This window comes from Lepidochelys olivacea (assembly GCF_965140295.1).
Source record: "Lepidochelys olivacea isolate rLepOli2 genome assembly, chromosome: 9".
Lineage (NCBI taxonomy): Eukaryota > Metazoa > Chordata > Testudines > Cheloniidae > Lepidochelys > Lepidochelys olivacea.
In genome coordinates, this window is record NC_140419.1 from 56,638,812 (window position 1) to 56,656,995 (window position 18,184).

The 18,184-nt window shown below is 47.4% G+C and overlaps 1 protein-coding gene across 3 annotated transcripts; it reads right to left on the reverse strand.

The window, feature by feature from the left end:
• Window positions 1-1,231: 1,231 nt before the first annotated feature.
• ESPNL (espin like) lies at window positions 1,232-7,123 on the reverse strand. Of its 3 annotated transcripts, none has more exons than XM_084639643.1 (2): window positions 7,000-7,123; window positions 1,232-4,097 (listed from the first exon to the last, which is right to left on the reverse strand). In XM_084639643.1, exon 2 carries the CDS (start codon window positions 3,456-3,458, stop codon window positions 2,550-2,552), a length of 909 nt encoding a protein of 302 aa, XP_084495769.1. In that variant the 5' UTR covers window positions 3,459-4,097; window positions 7,000-7,123; the 3' UTR covers window positions 1,232-2,549. The 3 variants fall into 3 exon arrangements, with proteins under 3 accessions (XP_084495769.1, XP_084495768.1, XP_084495767.1); XM_084639642.1 differs by lacking the exon at window positions 7,000-7,123 and adding an exon at window positions 5,288-6,257; XM_084639641.1 differs by lacking the exon at window positions 7,000-7,123 and adding an exon at window positions 5,232-6,257.
• Window positions 7,124-18,184: the final 11,061 nt, after the last annotated feature.

Consider the following 18,184-nt stretch of genomic DNA (forward strand, 5'->3'; position numbering starts at 1 on the left):
AGAAACCGGAGGACACTTATCTTCTGTTTCTAACAAGGGTACTCACAACAACAGCAATGCTGCCACTGCCACACAACCTGGAGTCTCGCGCTTTAGTTCCTCCAGTCCCCAAACTGTATTTATTTCTCTGCACTGAAATACAGATAAGGGGTGGCCTGGATCTCTGGATCAGCTCTGTTAAATGGAGGTTACTTACCTCTAACTGGAGTTCTTCAAGATGGACTCTTCATAGTCCAAGGTACCTGCACCGATAGGCACATCCCACAAGTGAGAATATGCAGAGGACATAGAAGAAAAAGCATCATTCAATTCAAAATAGCTCAGCAGATCAGTGATTTGAATCTGTATGCAGGGGAGCAAGAGAATGATCCCTTTCAACACAATCTATTCCCCTGATTCTAACCAGTCAATAACTAAACAGTTAATAACCCAGTGAATATATTTTTCCTCTCCTATCTACAGTTCGCATTATTCTTGGCTAAATATAGTATGATATGCTACTTATCTCGCTCCTTAGCTAGAAGGCCTTTAAATGCCTCCATACTTCTCCCACAGGAATGCCCACAAATAAATAAAGACAGCAGTGACGCTGGAACCGAGATCTGTAGCTTTCTCACCAGCAGCCGGGAACCTGATTCTAGGGTCACATGTAGCAGGGTACAGTGGACTGATAAGACTGAGAGCACTATCAAGTGCTGCTTCCTCAGCGTACACAGAGCTGTCTGGGGAGTAGACACCCTGCCTACTTACCTTTGGGACTCTTCTGGATGCTCAAGGATATCTACTCATTTTCCAGTACACATGTGCAGCTTTTTCCTCTCTCATCCCTGGGCTGTAACAGTGAAACCTCAGAATTTCATAGATCCAGAGAGTCTAAGGCCATTGTAATTATCTAGTCTGACCTCCTGCATAACACAGGCCAGAGAACTTCACCCAGACCTTGGGTTTGGACTCAATTATATCCTTTCGGAAGACTTCCAGTCCCTAAAGATGCCAGGTGGTGCAGAATGTGCCCAACCCTTTGATGAATTATTCCCAAGGTAATTAACCCAATTTAATGAATTGCCAAGAAAAACAGAGATGATCTCAATGAGACAGAAAACTTGTTTATTAAGCCTCAGCCCACGCAAAAATCTTTAAAAGATCTCTTTAAAACTTTAGACAAAGAAAAAGTATGCGCTTTTTAAAAATAAACAATTATAAAATGAAATATATGATTCGGTATGTAATCGTAACAGGAGATGAAGTACCAAGGAAGAGAGCTTATTTCTTTTGGAGAATTTTAGTAAATCGGTAGTGTTTTCTGTTAACTATTTACCTACTTTTGAACGTTATAAATCACTTAGGTGATCGCTGGGGATTTTTGATCTTTATGGAACCCTCCAGCTCATGCAGGCTATCGAGGTGAAATGGTCATGAAGTACCAGCTTTCTCCTCTCTCTCTCTCGAGTAAATCAGGAGTCACCCCACCAAAGTCACTGCAGTTACATATAAGTGAGAGGACAATTAGGCTCAGACAATCAGGCATTGGCTCACAATCACCATTCCAGTGCCTTATTTATAAGGTTTGCCCAGCTCTGGTGTCTGACTTGTGGCACACCTGACATTTACTTTCCCCCTTTGGGGGGGCCCTTCTTGAGATGATGCACCATCCAGTCACTAAAAGGTGGGGGAAGCTCCTTCTTGAGCCCAACCATGATGCACCAAGTACAAGCCAGAGATGACCTGAGCCACTCCCTCCCCTTCATCTCTGGAATTCCCTGCCCCTGCCTGCTGACCACCACAGATCCACCCCAAGCCAGAGAATTTCTTGGTTTTAATGTCCCACAAGTCTCCTCACAAGACTTTTCCTCAGTCCAGAATCCGGCCTGTGCAGTCCATGTCAGTCTCTGCACTGGCCAGGAGATGGCAGGGGTGACATATGCAGAGCCTAGCATGAGGCTGCTGGCCTTTTACTGCTGCCAATCATTTCCTTAGCTGGCATTGCCGGTTGCAGCTGAATTTGTCCTTTGATACTCCCTGTATCCTCAAAGCCATCCCATGGTACTAGGGTCTGTGAGTGTTTGTGCAGAGGGCAGCCCATTGGCAGGTTCAGCTCCATCTGGGGCTTTCCATAGCGTTCAAAGTCATGCTATGCAGACAAAGAATCACAGGAGATTCTCCTGCCAGAGATAGAATAGCTGGGTGGGCTGGGGTGGAGGGGATAGGTGGCGAGCTGTCTTGTTGAAGAAATGGCAGCTTGCTTGAAAAGAAGAGGCATCTTAACAGTTGAAAAGGCTGAGGGGAAGAGCCTTGGAGTAGATTGTCAAAGGCACAATGGGAGCCGGCTGCCTAATTCCCTCTTTGTGCCTTGGAAAGTCTTCCTGCTAGTTCCGAAATCTATTCAGAAATCTCTCCATCAGAAAAATTTCTGAGCTCTTCAAGGTCTATTCCTTGACATATTTGAGAGATGGGGAGGGGGAAGAACCAGCATCCCAGGTGCAATACAGCCCCCAAGCTCCCATTCACACAAGGCCAAGGGAAGGCAGTTCCAACATGGCCAAAGGAGCTCACTCCTCAAAGTTGAAGTTGAAGATCTCAGCTTCTTTCTCTTTCCAGAAGGCAAAGCTGCGGTCAACGTATCTGCAGATCTCATCATTGTTGAAGCTACCTAGCTCAGAACAGTTTCCTGGATCATGTCCACCTTGCTCAAGAGCAGCACTCTGAACCCAAACTCTGGACACTGGCTTTAGAGAGCTTTCCACTGATGCTCTACTTGGTTCCAGCTCCCAGGCTAGGTCCTTGGCGTTACCAAAAAACATGATCTTAATGTCTTCAAAGCTATCTTTCCAGCCGCGCTTGCCACCACTGATTTCATCAGTCACTGCCTTGTGGAAGGCTCGCAGGGTCTCCCAGCAGCGTCTGCCCAAGTGGTCGTTCACCTCGAAGCAGAGGAGGTGCCTCATCTTGCTTTCCTCCTGAGGAAGGTCCAGTTCCAGGATGTGGAAGTCGCCAAGCATAAAAAGGTCAAGAGTCAGGCTGTTGTAATCGGTGGGCACTCCATTGACGTGGGGCAGGAACTGCTCCAGGGAATAGATAGCCTGCTGGCGGTTCAGGCTGCGGATTTGTCGTGAGGGCACCTGAGAGGTGATGTCCTTCCTGTTGCCAATCAGGTTCTTGATGGTGCTCCTTTGGTGAATTAAATAGCTCAGTTTTCTCATTTCCACCACCGGCTTCTCCTCGGGAATCTGTTCCTTTCTGACCGCTAGAGCTGCCTCCACCTCTCCTATTTTCCTGACTCTCTGGGACTCAAGCTTTTTCCTGGCTGTGATTTTCAAGGAAGCAGATTTCTTCCAGTGGCACAGAAACAGCATCACTATTCGTTCTTTCCTGAGGCTAGCGGACTCTGCCACTGGAACAAGAAACCTGCTCACATCTGAAGGTTTCCTCTTTGCAGCTGATCCCAGGGTCACTGGCATTTTTCATCTCGCCAAACGCATGCTCTTCACAGACTAGTTTTCTCTTGCTCTTACTGCTGCTCCACTGATTTTGAGAAGCAACATCCTCGCCTGACCAGCACCCTCCTGAGTGTTCCCAAGGCCATTCTTAGCTCCAAGGCCATTCTTTGTTCTGGGAGAATATGTTTCTCAAAATTACCTCTCTGCTTCCTGTCAGAGACGCCATACTCCAGAATCTCTCTCTCTGCTCTCCCCCACCTGGACACTTACCCTCACTAGGCACGGATGATTCTTTTGGGGATGGCATCTCCGCCTCCTTCCTCAGGCCGTTTACATTAGTGAGCAGCACAGACATCCTTTCACCATGCCAGAGATTCGGCTGCACCAGATAGGAAGCGCCTGGCCATCCTGGTGCAGGAGCTGGCTGTTGACGGTGATATGGACAATGGGGGCAGGCAGGATGGTCTGCAGCTCCTCCACCAGGCACCCCAGCTCTCTCTCACACTCTTGACACCTGTTCCTCAGCTACAGATTCTCAATCTACTTCTCCAAGTAAAGTAGGTCGCCCTCAGTCAGCAAGTCCCCGAAGGGGCCCAGGATACCATTGTGGGCCTGCAAATACCTCCAGTCCCACATCTCAACTGAACTGCCTCCATTGCTCTGTATGCGGGAGACAGAAATTGAGAGATTACAGAAGGTCATTAATGTAATCTTCTAGAGCCAGGTTTTCAGATCACCCACACACACACAGCCCACATACACACTGGTGTGATACAAAGGCACTGACATCCCAGCAATATGATGAACTTGCACAGGATTTGGCTCCCACTGCTTCTGCGATTGGTGATTAGAGAGGTAGTGACTTCTAAAAAATGGAGACGGGTCCGCCTCCCTAACACACGGGTCCAGGGCTCCCCCTTGCTTTGAGAAGGTCTCTGTGTCTATTGGTCTAAGGGCCATGTTGGCTTGAAAGTCATTGGCATTGTCTGAGTGCACAGTCCTTGCTCTGGCACCACGTAGCTTTCATTGGGTCTGCAGTGAAGCTGAACAGCATGGTTTTGACCAATAGTTTTTTTCACTGAAATAAGCATTTTCAGGTCCTGAAACCTATTTCTCAAGTTTGGGTCAAATTCAGTGAAAGATTTTGGTCAAACTTTTTTTCCGAGTTGAAAAGTTTGTTTGTGACCGTTTTCTTTCAAAATGTTTCATTTCAACTCTTCAATTAGAAATGGCCATTTGAACTGACATTTGGATGATAAAAAACAAACACACCAAAAAAGGGTGAAACACTTCAAAAATGGCTGATTCAAAACACAAAGAAAAAAATTTCAAATTGACCTGAACATCTCAAGTCAACTAAAACATTTTACTTTAATTTTCATTTTGAAAAAAGTTTGGGGAAAGAAAGATTCTGGTTTGAATCGAACTGGACTTTTCCTCAGAAATATTGGTCCCCCGTCCCCCCCCCCCGAACCAAAAATCCATTATTTTTGAGGTCCTTGTCTGCACTGAGTTTCAAGAATAGACAAAAGCCTGAACCCTGCCCTGCCCTGGGACTGTGGGCTGAACCCTGGTGCCATTCCACTGAGGTAATTATACCAGTGACGGAAAACCAGGAGTGCAATGATCTCATGATATTAGCATTCAAGACTGAGGTAAGACTTGACGTAGCTGAGAGAAACTTAGGGCGTAAGCTGGGAAGAAGCAAAGAGGAACAAGCAAAGCAAGAAGAAGCCTATAAAGACTTTCTAACCCAGCCTACAACAGCTAGTTCTCCTTCAGTCAGCACAGTACCATTCCATCCTGCCCTTGCCCTCTCCTGCTTCCAGTCGAGCCTGCAGCTTCCTCACCATCTGCTGCCGCTTCCACTCAGGAATTGAGTGGTGATGTTCATCATGGGTGGGCACCAGGGCGTGGAGGTCTGATCCGTACGGCTCATCTAGTGGGAAGATGCAGCTGTTCTGCACAGGATCTGCTGGTGCAGTCTTCTCACCCTGCACAGTGATAAGAATCAGCTCGTGTTTTTCCAGTACAGCTAGTTTTTAAGAGGACTTCTTGCAGTGGACCATGCTGTCTGGGTTGCTCTGCTCAGGTAAAGCATCTTTGAATAGGTGCGGCTGTCACGTATTCCAAAACAGGAAGATGCTGGCGTAGGTCAGGGGGTGGCCTGGGATGGAAGCGACTATGTCTGGAGAGGATTGCAATCCTGTACCAGCCGAGTGGTCACCAGGAGCTGTTCCAGCCACTAGGAGCTGTGCCACCCAGCATAGATTGGCCTCGAGGCTGCTTTAAGATACTCTGGGGTTCAAACCGACTTCTATGTGCAGTCCTGACCGAAGGGTAAATGGAGGGCTTTAAGCCACCACTTTGTCCGCTCCTCCTCAACTGGATTCTGCACCAAGCACAGCCAGCCTGATTTGGGGCTCTAGCTAAAGATCGAATTCCAAGAGTCTGTCTTGGAGAACGTTTCACTCTGAATTTCACACTATGAGTGTATGTTTACACACCCAACCCTTTCAGCCATCCATCAGCACTGCAGGCTGGGAGCCCAGGTTACGGAGTGCCCTCTTACTGCCCGGCTGAATTGCTGAGAGCTGGAGTATGTGCAGATAACCAAAGAGCAAGTCTGTGACATGCACTAGCACCATCCAGAGGCCCTGGCGGATGGCACATGCTCAGGTTGTGAAGTACAGGAGCCTCAGGAGGAAAGCATCCTCTCCAGCCATGTTTGGGTGTGTTCAGAGCAGGACAGCACATTCAGCAGCACAGCAGCCACTAACGTTTTGCTTGAGCACAGATATTCATGACGGTGGGCGGGAGTTAGATGCCAAACTCCCACACCAAGCCTCGGCAGCAGCTACGTCCTGGTCAGCACGTCAGCCCTCTGTGACAGCCAGGGTTTGGGGGGATGAAAACGGCCAGTAATGGTTTTGATCATTTTCTTAACTCATTTTGGAAAAAAAAATTGAATTTGGTACTAAAGTGTTTGTGAAACATGACTGTCAAAAGAACAAAGGTCTACATGCCACAACTTTACTCATTTTTCTGATTTCTAGAAGCTATCCAAATGGCCTTGGGGATGCGGAGGGAGAGGCAAGGAACCTGAGTAAATACCTCGCCAGCGCTGTCCCCTGGGGTTTGTTCTATTGGCTGCTAACACTGATTGCAGCAGTGGTAAATATAATGGGATGTTAGTGTGCTATTCCACAGCCAGTGTATGCATCTGCTGAAGGAGCTACCCTCCTTTAGGCAGAATCCTCTGGTGGTGTAGAGCCACCATACTGGCTTCTACACCACTCCCCAGCCTTCAGCCAGCAGAGGCGTTGGGCCTGGGAGAAAGGGAGTCTCTGACTCAGGAAAGATTGGCGATGCCGCCAGAGACAACAAATTGTAGCTGAATGGAGATTGTTGCCTTGAGCACTGATCAAAAACCTCGGAAGTTCAGCTGAAGAGGCATCTCTGACGAACAGAGGAGAGGTCAAGCGGAAATAGAAAGTCCAAAGGGAGCTGCGGAGATGAGTCAGCAACATACGGAGTGTGCGAACAAGGCTGTGATCCTGACCTTCTGCAGGGATTTGCACAATTTCGACTCTCCTATGAGTAGTTTGCTGGGCTTGCTAGTTTTCAGCTTGTTGAAGGACCTTCTGGCTGGAGGGAGAGAAAATACAGACTTGTGGAAAAGAGGTTCAGGGCAATGGGAAGAGTAGGGCATGCAGTTAGACAACAGATTGAGACCCTGTCCTTTACAGGCTCTATGCTTGGGGACAGAGGGTAAATGAGAACAATTTTAAGGGGGTATTTCGCTTTAGCAGTACAGTGATTTGCATTATTAAGAATACAGACTGAGTAATGGTATTAATCAGCAAGGAAAGTCAATACTCTATTAGCCCTAGAGAACACATTTTAAATTATTACAAAATTTACATCCATTTCCAATTTCGCTGTAAAATATTTGCAAATATAATACAAATATTTTGGAGCAGCCTTCACCTGGCATAGAGGATAGAGTTCCATGGAAGTCAATTTTCAGTTTTACTGAAGTCAATGGCTAGAGGCTAGTTGATACCACCTGAGACTCTAACCCATAAAGTGCATAAATATTTGCTATTTTACAGTTCCTGTGAATACTGATAGTCACTAGTATATACCAGTGAAATACTACAGGATTGCCCCAGGCCATTTAAGACTGGAACAGCCAGGAAGCTCTAACATTCACATCTGTTTCAGCGTTTCAGAAGAAATACGAGATCCTGGACTCACTGGCTATGTTCTGATGTGTGTGGATAATTCCTTCTTTCACCATGGCTAGGTGTGTGGCTTACTCCCAGCGGCAGAGGATGATTCACTGATGTCCGAGACTGGAAAGACACAGAGAAAGAAGGGCTCTTCAATCTCTGAAAATGTGAAACAGGTTTCAGTGTCTACATCTTCCAAAATAACATGGGGTCTTTCTACTGCTTTCCTTTTGGCTCAACCAATTAGAGCAGCTTCATGGCCACTTACTGGTAGTGCCAGTTAGCACAGCAGCATTGTGAATCTTCCCACAGATCTTGGCTTCACGTCAGCTGGTATCAAGCAGATATAGCCCTTCCAACGTTAGGAATAATACATATCTACACAGCATTGCACTGTGAATGTCCACTCAGATTCCAGTCAGGTGAGACTCCTCACTGCTCCTTACTGGGAGATTCAGCACTTGAGTGGACTACTCAGAGAAAAACAACAAACAATATTTCTTTAATGCTTTTGCCCCTTCTTCTGTTCCCAAATTATAAATGAACAGACTTAGATTTTTACAAATGTGTTTCATTATCTGAAATTATGTGTTCAATTATGTGTTTCAATTTAAAGATTCCTGAGACTTCTGGTATTTGCCATTTCTAATTCGCTCACATGTCCTGAGTTACTTGCTATTGTTCCTGTGACTTGACCGGGTATTTTCCAATCCTTCAGCTGCTTCTTTTCAGTTTCAGCTCAAGCAGTTGCACCAATACATGTTGGCACAAGTATTTGCGAAACTCTCTTCTTCCGCAAATGTTCTTGAGAAGAAACTCCCCTCTGAAAATGTTCAGGAAAGACAAATATAAATACTATGGAAGGAAATTCATGGGGTTAGATTCTGCTGTCATTTACACCGGAAGTTTAGGGAGCCGTGCCAGTGTAAAACAGGCATAAGCAAGAACAAAATCGGGTCTAGTGCTGTCATTCAAATAAATATTTGCAGAATTTGCCCAGCTCTAGTTAAGCAGTTTCTTTTAAGACACTTTACCAATATTAATTGCTCCAGTAGTGTGCCAAAGTTGATCCCCTCTAGGAACCTTCGAAAGAAAACAAAGATGAGCTCTTACACCAATCCCCGCCCTGCAGGCTGTGGGGTACCTTGCCATTCTCCATCCTCGCGATGGCCTCACTCGACATCCTGAGGTGCTCCTGTCCACTCTCTGGTCGGTAGTAGTCGTCAGTGTGCTGATTCTTTATTACTAGAGTCCTTTTGACACTCCTGACTACTAGAAGTCCTCCACTGAGCGGACTACTGGGACATAGACAACTGTGAAAGAGGACAGGGAAGCACAACACCTGATCATCCAGTTGCCCAGTGCAGGGGGGATGAACAATTATCCTCCAAGGAGGAGTTTGGGAGGGAGTCATCTGTTAGTATTGCCTCTTCCATAATGGCCTCCCTTAAACCATAGGTTACTGCTGCAAGACAGATCTCATTCTTCTCAAGGGGGACTAGTGCACCTGTGACAATAATGCCACATGGAAATTAGTTGCAATCCTACTTGTCCTCATTTGGAAGGACCGTTATTAAAAAAACCCACCGAGATGGACTAGCAGAGAGACAATGACCCCTTTTGCATAAAACAAGTACCCTGCACTACACTATACCTCTGACTAATTTCAGGGGGCGGTGCAGAACAACAGAGCAAGAATGGCAGGTTTTCTGAGATGGGTGGGAGGGATGTGAGGGGATGTTCCAAAGTTCTGATACCCAAAGGGACAATAGTAGCAGACACAGAGACAAACGAGCCGTTATCTATGTCCCTTCACATCATCATTGGGGGTGGAGGGATAGCTCAGTAGGTTTGAGCATTGGCCTGCTAAACCCAGGGTTGTGAGTTCAATCCTTGAGGGGGCCATTTAGGGATCTGGGGCAAAAATTGGGGATTGGTCCTGCTTTGAGCAGGGGGTTGGACTAGATGACCTCCTGAGGTCCCTTCCAACCCTGATATTCTATGATTCTATGATCAGCGTCAGCAGGTTTAGGCACTAGCCTGTCACTGTCTACAGACCTGTCACTGACTGCAGTCCAAATGAATATAGAGTCATTGCTCTCGTGGTCCCTTCAACTCATCAAGCCTGAGCTCCTATACAGCACCACAGCATCAGCACCACTCAGTGCCTGCACACTTGACCGAAGAAGCAAAATGAGTCTCACATCCCCGCCTCTCCCCCCGGGAGACCAGACTATTATGTGCCACAGGCAGAGAACAGGAGGGCCCAAGGTGTCCCAGTCCCAGAAGACCCCGCAGTACAGGGAAATGATTAAGTGAAATATGCTCAGATAATCCTGACAAGTGCCCTGCATCCACATGCTGCAGAGGAATGTGAAAACCTCCAAAGGCAAGGCCAGTCTGAACTGGGGGGAAATTCCTTCCCGACCCCATACATGGCGATCAGTTAGACACTGAGCAAATGATGAAGAGAAAGCCAGAGACGGTGTCTCCACAGAGCCCTGTTTCAGTCCAGCGTGTCTCATCTCTAGCTGTGGCTGTATTTAATGCTTCAGAGAAAGACAATAAAAAAAACTGTCCCCAATACATTGCGAGAGAGAGAAAATCCGTTCCTGACTCCTGCAGGTGTCTGGCAGAAGCCCTGAAGAATGACCTTTAGGAACAAAAGGCATACATTGGAAGTGAGCCCACAGAGCTGCCAAGCCCTGTCCCCGACCATCACAAACAATCTCATAAATTTGTCCAGTACTCTCTCAAAACTAAAGTTATTTCTCCCCACAACTCCTACTGGGAGATTGTCCCAGAACCTCAGGTTTCTGCTGGTTAGAAGCCTTCTAATTTCCAGCGTGAATTTTCTTTGTGATCAGTTGTGATCAGTTGTTCCATTAGCATTTAGCTTAAATAAACTTCACCCGCACTGTATTTACCCTCCAATGTACTTATAGAGACAAATATTTCCCCTCTCAGCCTCTTTTTTGTGAGACTAAACAAGCCAAGCTCTTCCAGGCTCCTCTCACATGATAGAGCCTCTGTTCCCTTGATCACCTGGTATCTCTTCTCTGCATCTAGTCCACCATCACAAAAGGTGGATTTAAACTTGATCAAGTGAACTGTTTGATTGTAAAAAGTCTATACAAGCTGTATCAGGAGTACTCCAAACCGTGAGCAGTTATCTACTAGTGTAGTAACCCTCTGAGATTAGGACATTATGGGTTTGACTCCCTCCAGTGCAGTAGGGGCTGCAATCTGCACCATCCTGCACCACCAGGGCAGTTCTAACATTAGGGTAGACTTCACCCTCTCCCTTTCTCTTGCCATTCCACTGGAAATTTATGCTTGGGGCACCACAGGAGCACCGCATACTGACACTGGCTGGAAGCTGCACTGGTTCACTACATCTCTGGGATGCCCTGCTTGGGCTGGTGCCAACCCAGCTCAGGAGGCATACGTTCAGTACGACCTGTATGAATTCAGGATAGTATCTCAGTATTAGCCAGCCTAAATGTACTTCCTGTCTAAATAAAATTGGCAAAATGCAATCCATCCTCATAGCAATGTAGTTATAGATATTTTAAAACACATGAATCATTACTTGACAAATGTATTAGACTGAGCTTGTCGCCATTCTGTAGCTCAACTCCCAGTTGGAAGAGGCAGGATGGGGAGCTAGCTCCGCGAGAGGATGCTTCACTCGCTGACCGTGCTTAAACTCCTGGATGTCTGCCACCTCTCTCGGGCAGTACATAGACAACAGTGTTGAAAGCTGCAGAAATATCCAGGAGAATTAGAATGAATGTCTCTCTTTATCCATTTACATACTTCATACATCAGAGCTGTTTCCATCCCATATCAGTGCCTGACTCCGGAGTGTGCTGCGACTAGAATGTTGGCCTCATTAGATGGACTTGCTACTGACCTTTTGTTAGCTTCCATATCAGCGTGGTCAGGAATGAAACTTTTGACATTAGGAGGCAGTTGGCTAGAACCAATGTATCCAGATTTCGTCAGTGTCGGTCGGATTTCACTGCATGTTTGAAGCAGGAAGGGACGAGTCCCTCCCTAATGATCAGTTGACCATTTCTTCACGAGTGGCTTCAACTGCTTATAACTAAGGCTGCCAGTCGTTCATGTAAGTCACAGGAGTCATGGAGTCTTTGACTTTCCTGGAAGTCTGTGACTTCCAGAGCAGCCGGTGCAGGGTGACCCCAGGGCAGACGTACCGGTCACTGCTTGGGTGGCCCCAGGCAGCTGGTCCCGGGAACTGTCCCAGAACAGTAGTCCAGGAGCAGCAGCGGGGCCCCATGCCTCCCTCCACCCGAAGCAGTAGGGGCCACCTGCAGCCGAGAAGCAGAAGCATATACTGATGCCGCCCTCCCAGGAACAGCGCTGTCCGAGAAGTGCACCCCCTCACCCCCCGCGCCCAGTACCTAACGCATAACTAGGGGTAGTTTTAGTAAAAGTCATGGACAGGCCAAGACTTTTTGTTTATTGCCTGTAACCCGTGACTAAATTGTAGCCTTACTTATAACTTTCACCAGCGAGTATGGGAATGGGTCAGAGCCACAGCTGTAGGGTTGAGACTCTTTTAGCATAGCCAGGACTGCTTTAATGTGCTTGTACTCTCTTAGTTTGGTGGGTTTGGGGGGGGGGCAGATCCATGATGCTTTTTGCTGAGTTTTGTTGCAGGCTGTAGGCACTTGGGATTGATGAAACGAAGCTCTTTAGCGTTGGATTTGGCAGCATGGATGGAAGCTATCCTGCTGCTTACCTTTCTTCCCTGTGTCAGGATCCTGAACTCAACCAACTCATGGTCACTGCCTCCCAAATTCCCATCCACTTTTGCTTCCCTCGCTAATTCTTCCTGGTTTGTGAGCAGCAGGTCAAGAAAAGCTTCCCCCGTAGTTGGCTCCTCTAGCACTTGCACATTGTCCCCTACATTTTCCAAAAACTTCCTAGATTGTCTATGCACCGCTGTATTGCTTTCCCAGCGGACATCAGGAAAATTAAAGTCACCCATGAGAACCAGGGCTTGCGAGCTAGTAGCTTCTGCGAGTTGCCGGAAGAAAGCCTGGTCCACCTCATCCCTCTGGTCCCGTGGTCTATAGCAGACTCCCACCACTACATCACTCTGGTTGCTCACACTTCTAATAGAGCATCCCATGTGATGCGGAATGCATCTCCTAGGAATCCATGTCCCAGGCGCGCTCTAGAGCACAATTTTGAGGGCAAATGTTCTCCGGAGTGGCAATGATGTCTATGGTGGGGAATCCCAAGCAGATGAAGATGTAATGAAGGACTCACGTGTCGAGTTCCCATTCATGATCGTGGGAAAAATCCCCTCCAGTTTGCAGTGATGTTTTGGTGTCCAGGGAGGTATGCGGCTGAGATGGCGATGCCGTTTTGGATACATCGTTGCATACTTTTGGTGCCTCAGAGCAGAGAGTGGGACGTCGCCTGTTGAGGTAGAACATGCAGGCGGTATTGTCCATCATGACTCTGGTGCAGTGTGCGATCCCTGGGATAAAGTGTCTGCAGGCATTGCGGACTGCTCGTAGCTCTAGGAGGCTAATGTGCAGAGTGTATCTGGTTAAGGACCAGCTGCTCTGCACTGTATGAGTGTGAAGATGCACTCACAAACCAATTTAGGAGGCATCGGTTGGCCCAGATCCTGGGTGTGGGTTGCAGCAGGCTAGTGTGTCTGTCTCAAAAGGCAGGGTTCTGGAGTCTGTCTTAGTTTGAAGAAGAAAATAAAGGAAATGCACCCCAGGGTGACTATCAGTCACACTGTCATATAAGACAAACCCTCGGTGAGCTGCTCGATCAGTTCAGGGTGACGGTTATGGCTGTAGAAAGCACTGGGTCTCCCTGATCTTTCACCACAGTCACCGGCCTCGCTCCCCAGCCGCAGCGTTCTGATTCCCCATGTGCAGCCCCACCCGGAACAGGCTGCGGTCAGCAGCCCGCTGGAAGGAGAGCCACGTGTGACAGCCCAGATCGCCGTCAGAAACCCGCAGCCTGTGAGCCAAGTGCCCGCAGCTCGCAGCGCGGGGCACTTTCCCGCAACACCCGCGGCTCCCCAGCTGGCAGCAGGCAACAAACGTTGTTATCCTCGTCGAGAATGAAGATGTGCACAGAGGCTGTGCCGCTCAGGGAGGGGACCCCAGCGTCCGCCGCCGGGACATGGACACTGAAGTTCTTCGTTCGCCCGCAGGCCCAGGTGCCCAGCGCGTAAATATCCCCGCCCCGGGAGCTGATGGAAACCAGCGGTCCCCCAGCGCCTCGCCGCTCAAGATGGCGTAGGACAATCGGCCATTTCCAGCCATCAGGGGCCACACGCCGGCCACCGAGAAAATGGAGGCGGCCAGACTCAGAGTGATTCGCTGGCACACAGACCGTGTACGAGGCCGATTCGAAGCAGGGGACCTTGTCATTTACATAGGAAATTCTCACTCGGAGGGATTCCCTGCGAGGCAGGGGAGGGGAGCCGCAATCACAGGCAACTATAGTGATGTTGTAGGTGGCCGCCCCTCTGCCCAAGACGCCGCTGGTCACCAAGGAGAATGTGTTTTCCGCAGGGACAGCAGCTGAAACGGTACGTTCTGCAGAATGTGGCCGCTGATCTTCCAGTTGTCTTCGGAGCCCTGGTCTATGACGCTGAGCAGACCGACCATCGTCCCAGCTGCAGTGTCTTCCCCGATAGGATCGGAAAGGGAATTTACCGTCACTGCTGGGACATTGTAATTGCCATTCACAACATTTACAAGAACTGTGCAATGCTAACTGACTTCCCTCCCGCGCCTGCACTCCCACATTATATTCTCCACAATTCACTTCACCTTCCACCCCTAACTCCCCGTTATCAGGATCGATAGAAAACATTTTCTGAACATTGATTGTCGTGTTGCTGCCAACAATTTCCTCTAGCCTTCCATTTCCTCCTTCATTTAAATCGGTGCCATTCAGTCACTAACCAGGATGCCTTTGTCCACAATCTCCACTAGGCAGATAGTGTAGATGTTTCCATGAAATGCAGGGGCGTTATTGTTAGACTCCAGCACAGTGATACTCATCCGGCGGGTGCCAGATCTTTGGGGAGCCCCATTGTGTTTAGCTGCTGTTATTCGAGTCTGAGTCGATCCTTTTTCTCTGTCCAATGACTCTTCCAGTATTAAAATTGGCACTTTATTATGTCCGCCACGAGGCTCTACTTTCAAAGCAAAGTGTGCATTTGCCCAAATCTCATATGTGACCAAAGAATCAGTACCAAGAGGATCTTGAGCCCTACTATAGGAAGTACACTGCCCACTAAAACAGATTCAGCCACGTGGGGAAATCATCCAGGATTTCTAGTTCCACATACTACATTGCAAGATTTTCAACCACAATCTTAAATTTCAGTGCACAACGTCCTGTCCGCCCACGCAGCTCTGCTCTGTCCATTTTCACAGTGACGATCAGGGCTCCATTCTGCATTTTCAGCTCCACAAATTCTCCTTTCCTGACACAGTCCGCAGCCTGCGAGCTGGCAGGTTTCTGATATTATCCAGTTCTAGATCCTCGGCCATATTCCCCATAAAAGCACCAGGCTAGCGCTTCAGACACTCAGTAACGAGCCTCTTCAGAGACAGACACACAGAACCAGCATGCAGTAAATAGGTCTCTTAAGTACCAGCCCTGAGTCCGACATCTTAGTTTGCTTCTGTTCTTCATAGTAACCGCTTCATAAAGGCTTGGCAATAAGATCATTTCTTGTCTCTGCCTCGCTGTGGTTCACGATGTTGTGCAACAAAATAAAGAAATAATTAAAATATACAGATACATTCCTTTGAAAATACCTTTCTTTTACCTTTGCCTGTTTACTCGTGTGGTGACCGTTGTCTTTAGTGACTTGCTTTGCTGACTGCACTGTGAAAGGGGAAAATCATCCGCGATCCTTGTCCGTAACTGTAGACAACAGCGACATCTTGAGTCTAAACCAAAAATTGCTCGAAATGAATCGCAACATCAAAACCTCTATCAAGAAAATGCTTCATCAAATGTGAAGAGGAAAGATAAATGTGGGAATGTCCTAAAAGCTACAAACACATATTTTCTACTGATTCTTTTGCACGTGTAGGCTGTTATAGTATCGGGTTCTGTAATTTAAAAACCAACGAAAAATATAAGTCTTGACCCAGTTATAATATGTCCTCTTACTACAGCGTCCATTTTCTTTTAATGCATACCCTTAGGCTCCGTATCTCTTGCTAATGACGCATCTCATATACTTTGGCAAATAGGCCGATAAATGAAATATTTAAAGCTAGACATAAATAATTAGGATGTAATTGTTAGTCGTCAATATTGGGAGTTTGTCTCCTTACATATTAGTCATCATCGTATGCGGATGAATTAGAAAAATAGTATAAAAGCATTATCATATGTTTATTAAATGTTTGCCTCCACTGAAAGTACCTAGTTATCTACAAAAGGTTAAACTTCATTCCATCTTTGTTAAGAAACTAACATATCTTACAAACGAAAAGAAGAAAGCAAAGCTTTTTACTCAAAACAGCTGACTGAACAAAACATCTCCTTCCTAATCGGAAGCTTCCTGAATTTGGGCTGTCAGGCACAGATCACAGTCAAGGAGAGAAAGTTAAAAAACCTTGGGTTTTGTCATCCCTGAGTCTAAGTTCTAAAAAGCACTATGGCTCTCTTCCCTTGATCACCTGGTATCTCTTCTCTGCATCTAGTCCACCATCACAAAAGGTGGATTTAAACTTGATCAAGTGAACTGTTTGATTGTAAAAAGTCTATACAAGCTGTATCAGGAGTACTCCAAACCGTGAGCAGTTATCTACTAGTGTAGTAACCCTCTGAGATTAGGACATTATGGGTTTGACTCCCTCCAGTGCAGTAGGGGCTGCAATCTGCACCATCCTGCACCACCAGGGCAGTTCTAACATTAGGGTAGACTTCACCCTCTCCCTTTCTCTTGCCATTCCACTGGAAATTTATGCTTGGGGCACCACAGGAGCACCGCATACTGACACTGGCTGGAAGCTGCACTGGTTCACTACATCTCTGGGATGCCCTGCTTGGGCTGGTGCCAGCCCAGCTCAGGAGGCATACGTTCAGTACGACCTGTATGAATTCAGGTTAGTATCTCAGTATTAGCCAGCCTAAATGTACTTCCTGTCTAAATAAAATTGGCAAAATGCAATCCATCCTCATAGCAATGTAGTTATAGATATTTTAAAACACATGAATCATTACTTGACAAATGTATTAGACTGAGCTTGTCGCCATTCTGTAGCTCAACTCCCAGTTGGAAGAGGCAGGATGGGGAGCTAGCTCCGCGAGAGGATGCTTCACTCGCTGACCGTGCTTAAACTCCTGGATGTCTGCCACCTCTCTCGGGCAGTACATAGACAACAGTGTTGAAAGCTGCAGAAATATCCAGGAGAATTAGAATGAATGTCTCTCTTTATCCATTTACATACTTCATACATCAGTGCCCTTAGAGCTGTTTCCATCCCATATCAGTGCCTGACTCCGGAGTGTGCTGCGACTAGAATGTTGGCCTCATTAGATGGACTTGCTACTGACCTTTTGTTAGCTTCCATATCAGCGTGGTCAGGAATGAAACTTTTGACATTAGGAGGCAGTTGGCTAGAACCAATGTATCCAGATTTCGTCAGTGTCGGTCGGATTTCACTGCATGTTTGAAGCAGGAAGGGACGAGTCCCTCCCTAATGATCAGTTGACCATTTCTTCACGAGTGGCTTCAACTGCTTATAACTAAGGCTGCCAGTCGTTCATGTAAGTCACAGGAGTCATGGAGTCTTTGACTTTCCTGGAAGTCTGTGACTTCCAGAGCAGCCGGTGCAGGGTGACCCCAGGGCAGACGTACCGGTCACTGCTTGGGTGGCCCCAGGCAGCTGGTCCCGGGAACTGTCCCAGAACAGTAGTCCAGGAGCAGCAGCGGGGCCCCATGCCTCCCTCCACCCGAAGCAGTAGGGGCCACCTGCAGCCGAGAAGCAGAAGCATATACTGATGCCGCCCTCCCAGGAACAGCGCTGTCCGAGAAGTGCACCCCCTCACCCCCCGCGCCCAGTACCTAACGCATAACTAGGGGTAGTTTTAGTAAAAGTCATGGACAGGCCAAGACTTTTTGTTTATTGCTTGTAACCCGTGACTAAATTGTAGCCTTACTTATAACTTTCACCAGCGAGTATGGGAATGGGTCAGAGCCACAGCTGTAGGGTTGAGACTCTTTTAGCATAGCCAGGACTGCTTTAATGTGCTTGTACTCGCTTAGTTTGGTGGGTTTGGGGGGGGGGGCAGATCCATGATGCTTTTTGCTGAGTTTTGTTGCAGGCTGTAGGCACTTGGGATTGATGAAACGAAGCTCTTTAGCGTTGGATTTGGCAGCATGGATGGAAGCTATCCTGCTGCTTACCTTTCTTCCCTGTGTCAGGATCCTGAACTCAACCAACTCATGGTCACTGCCTCCCAAATTCCCATCCA

Excerpts from the sequence above, each read along its gene's own strand:
- ESPNL (XM_084639643.1), bottom strand. The coding sequence starts at position 3,458 with ATGCCAGTGACCCTGGGATCAGCTGCAAAGAGGAAACCTTCAGATGTG.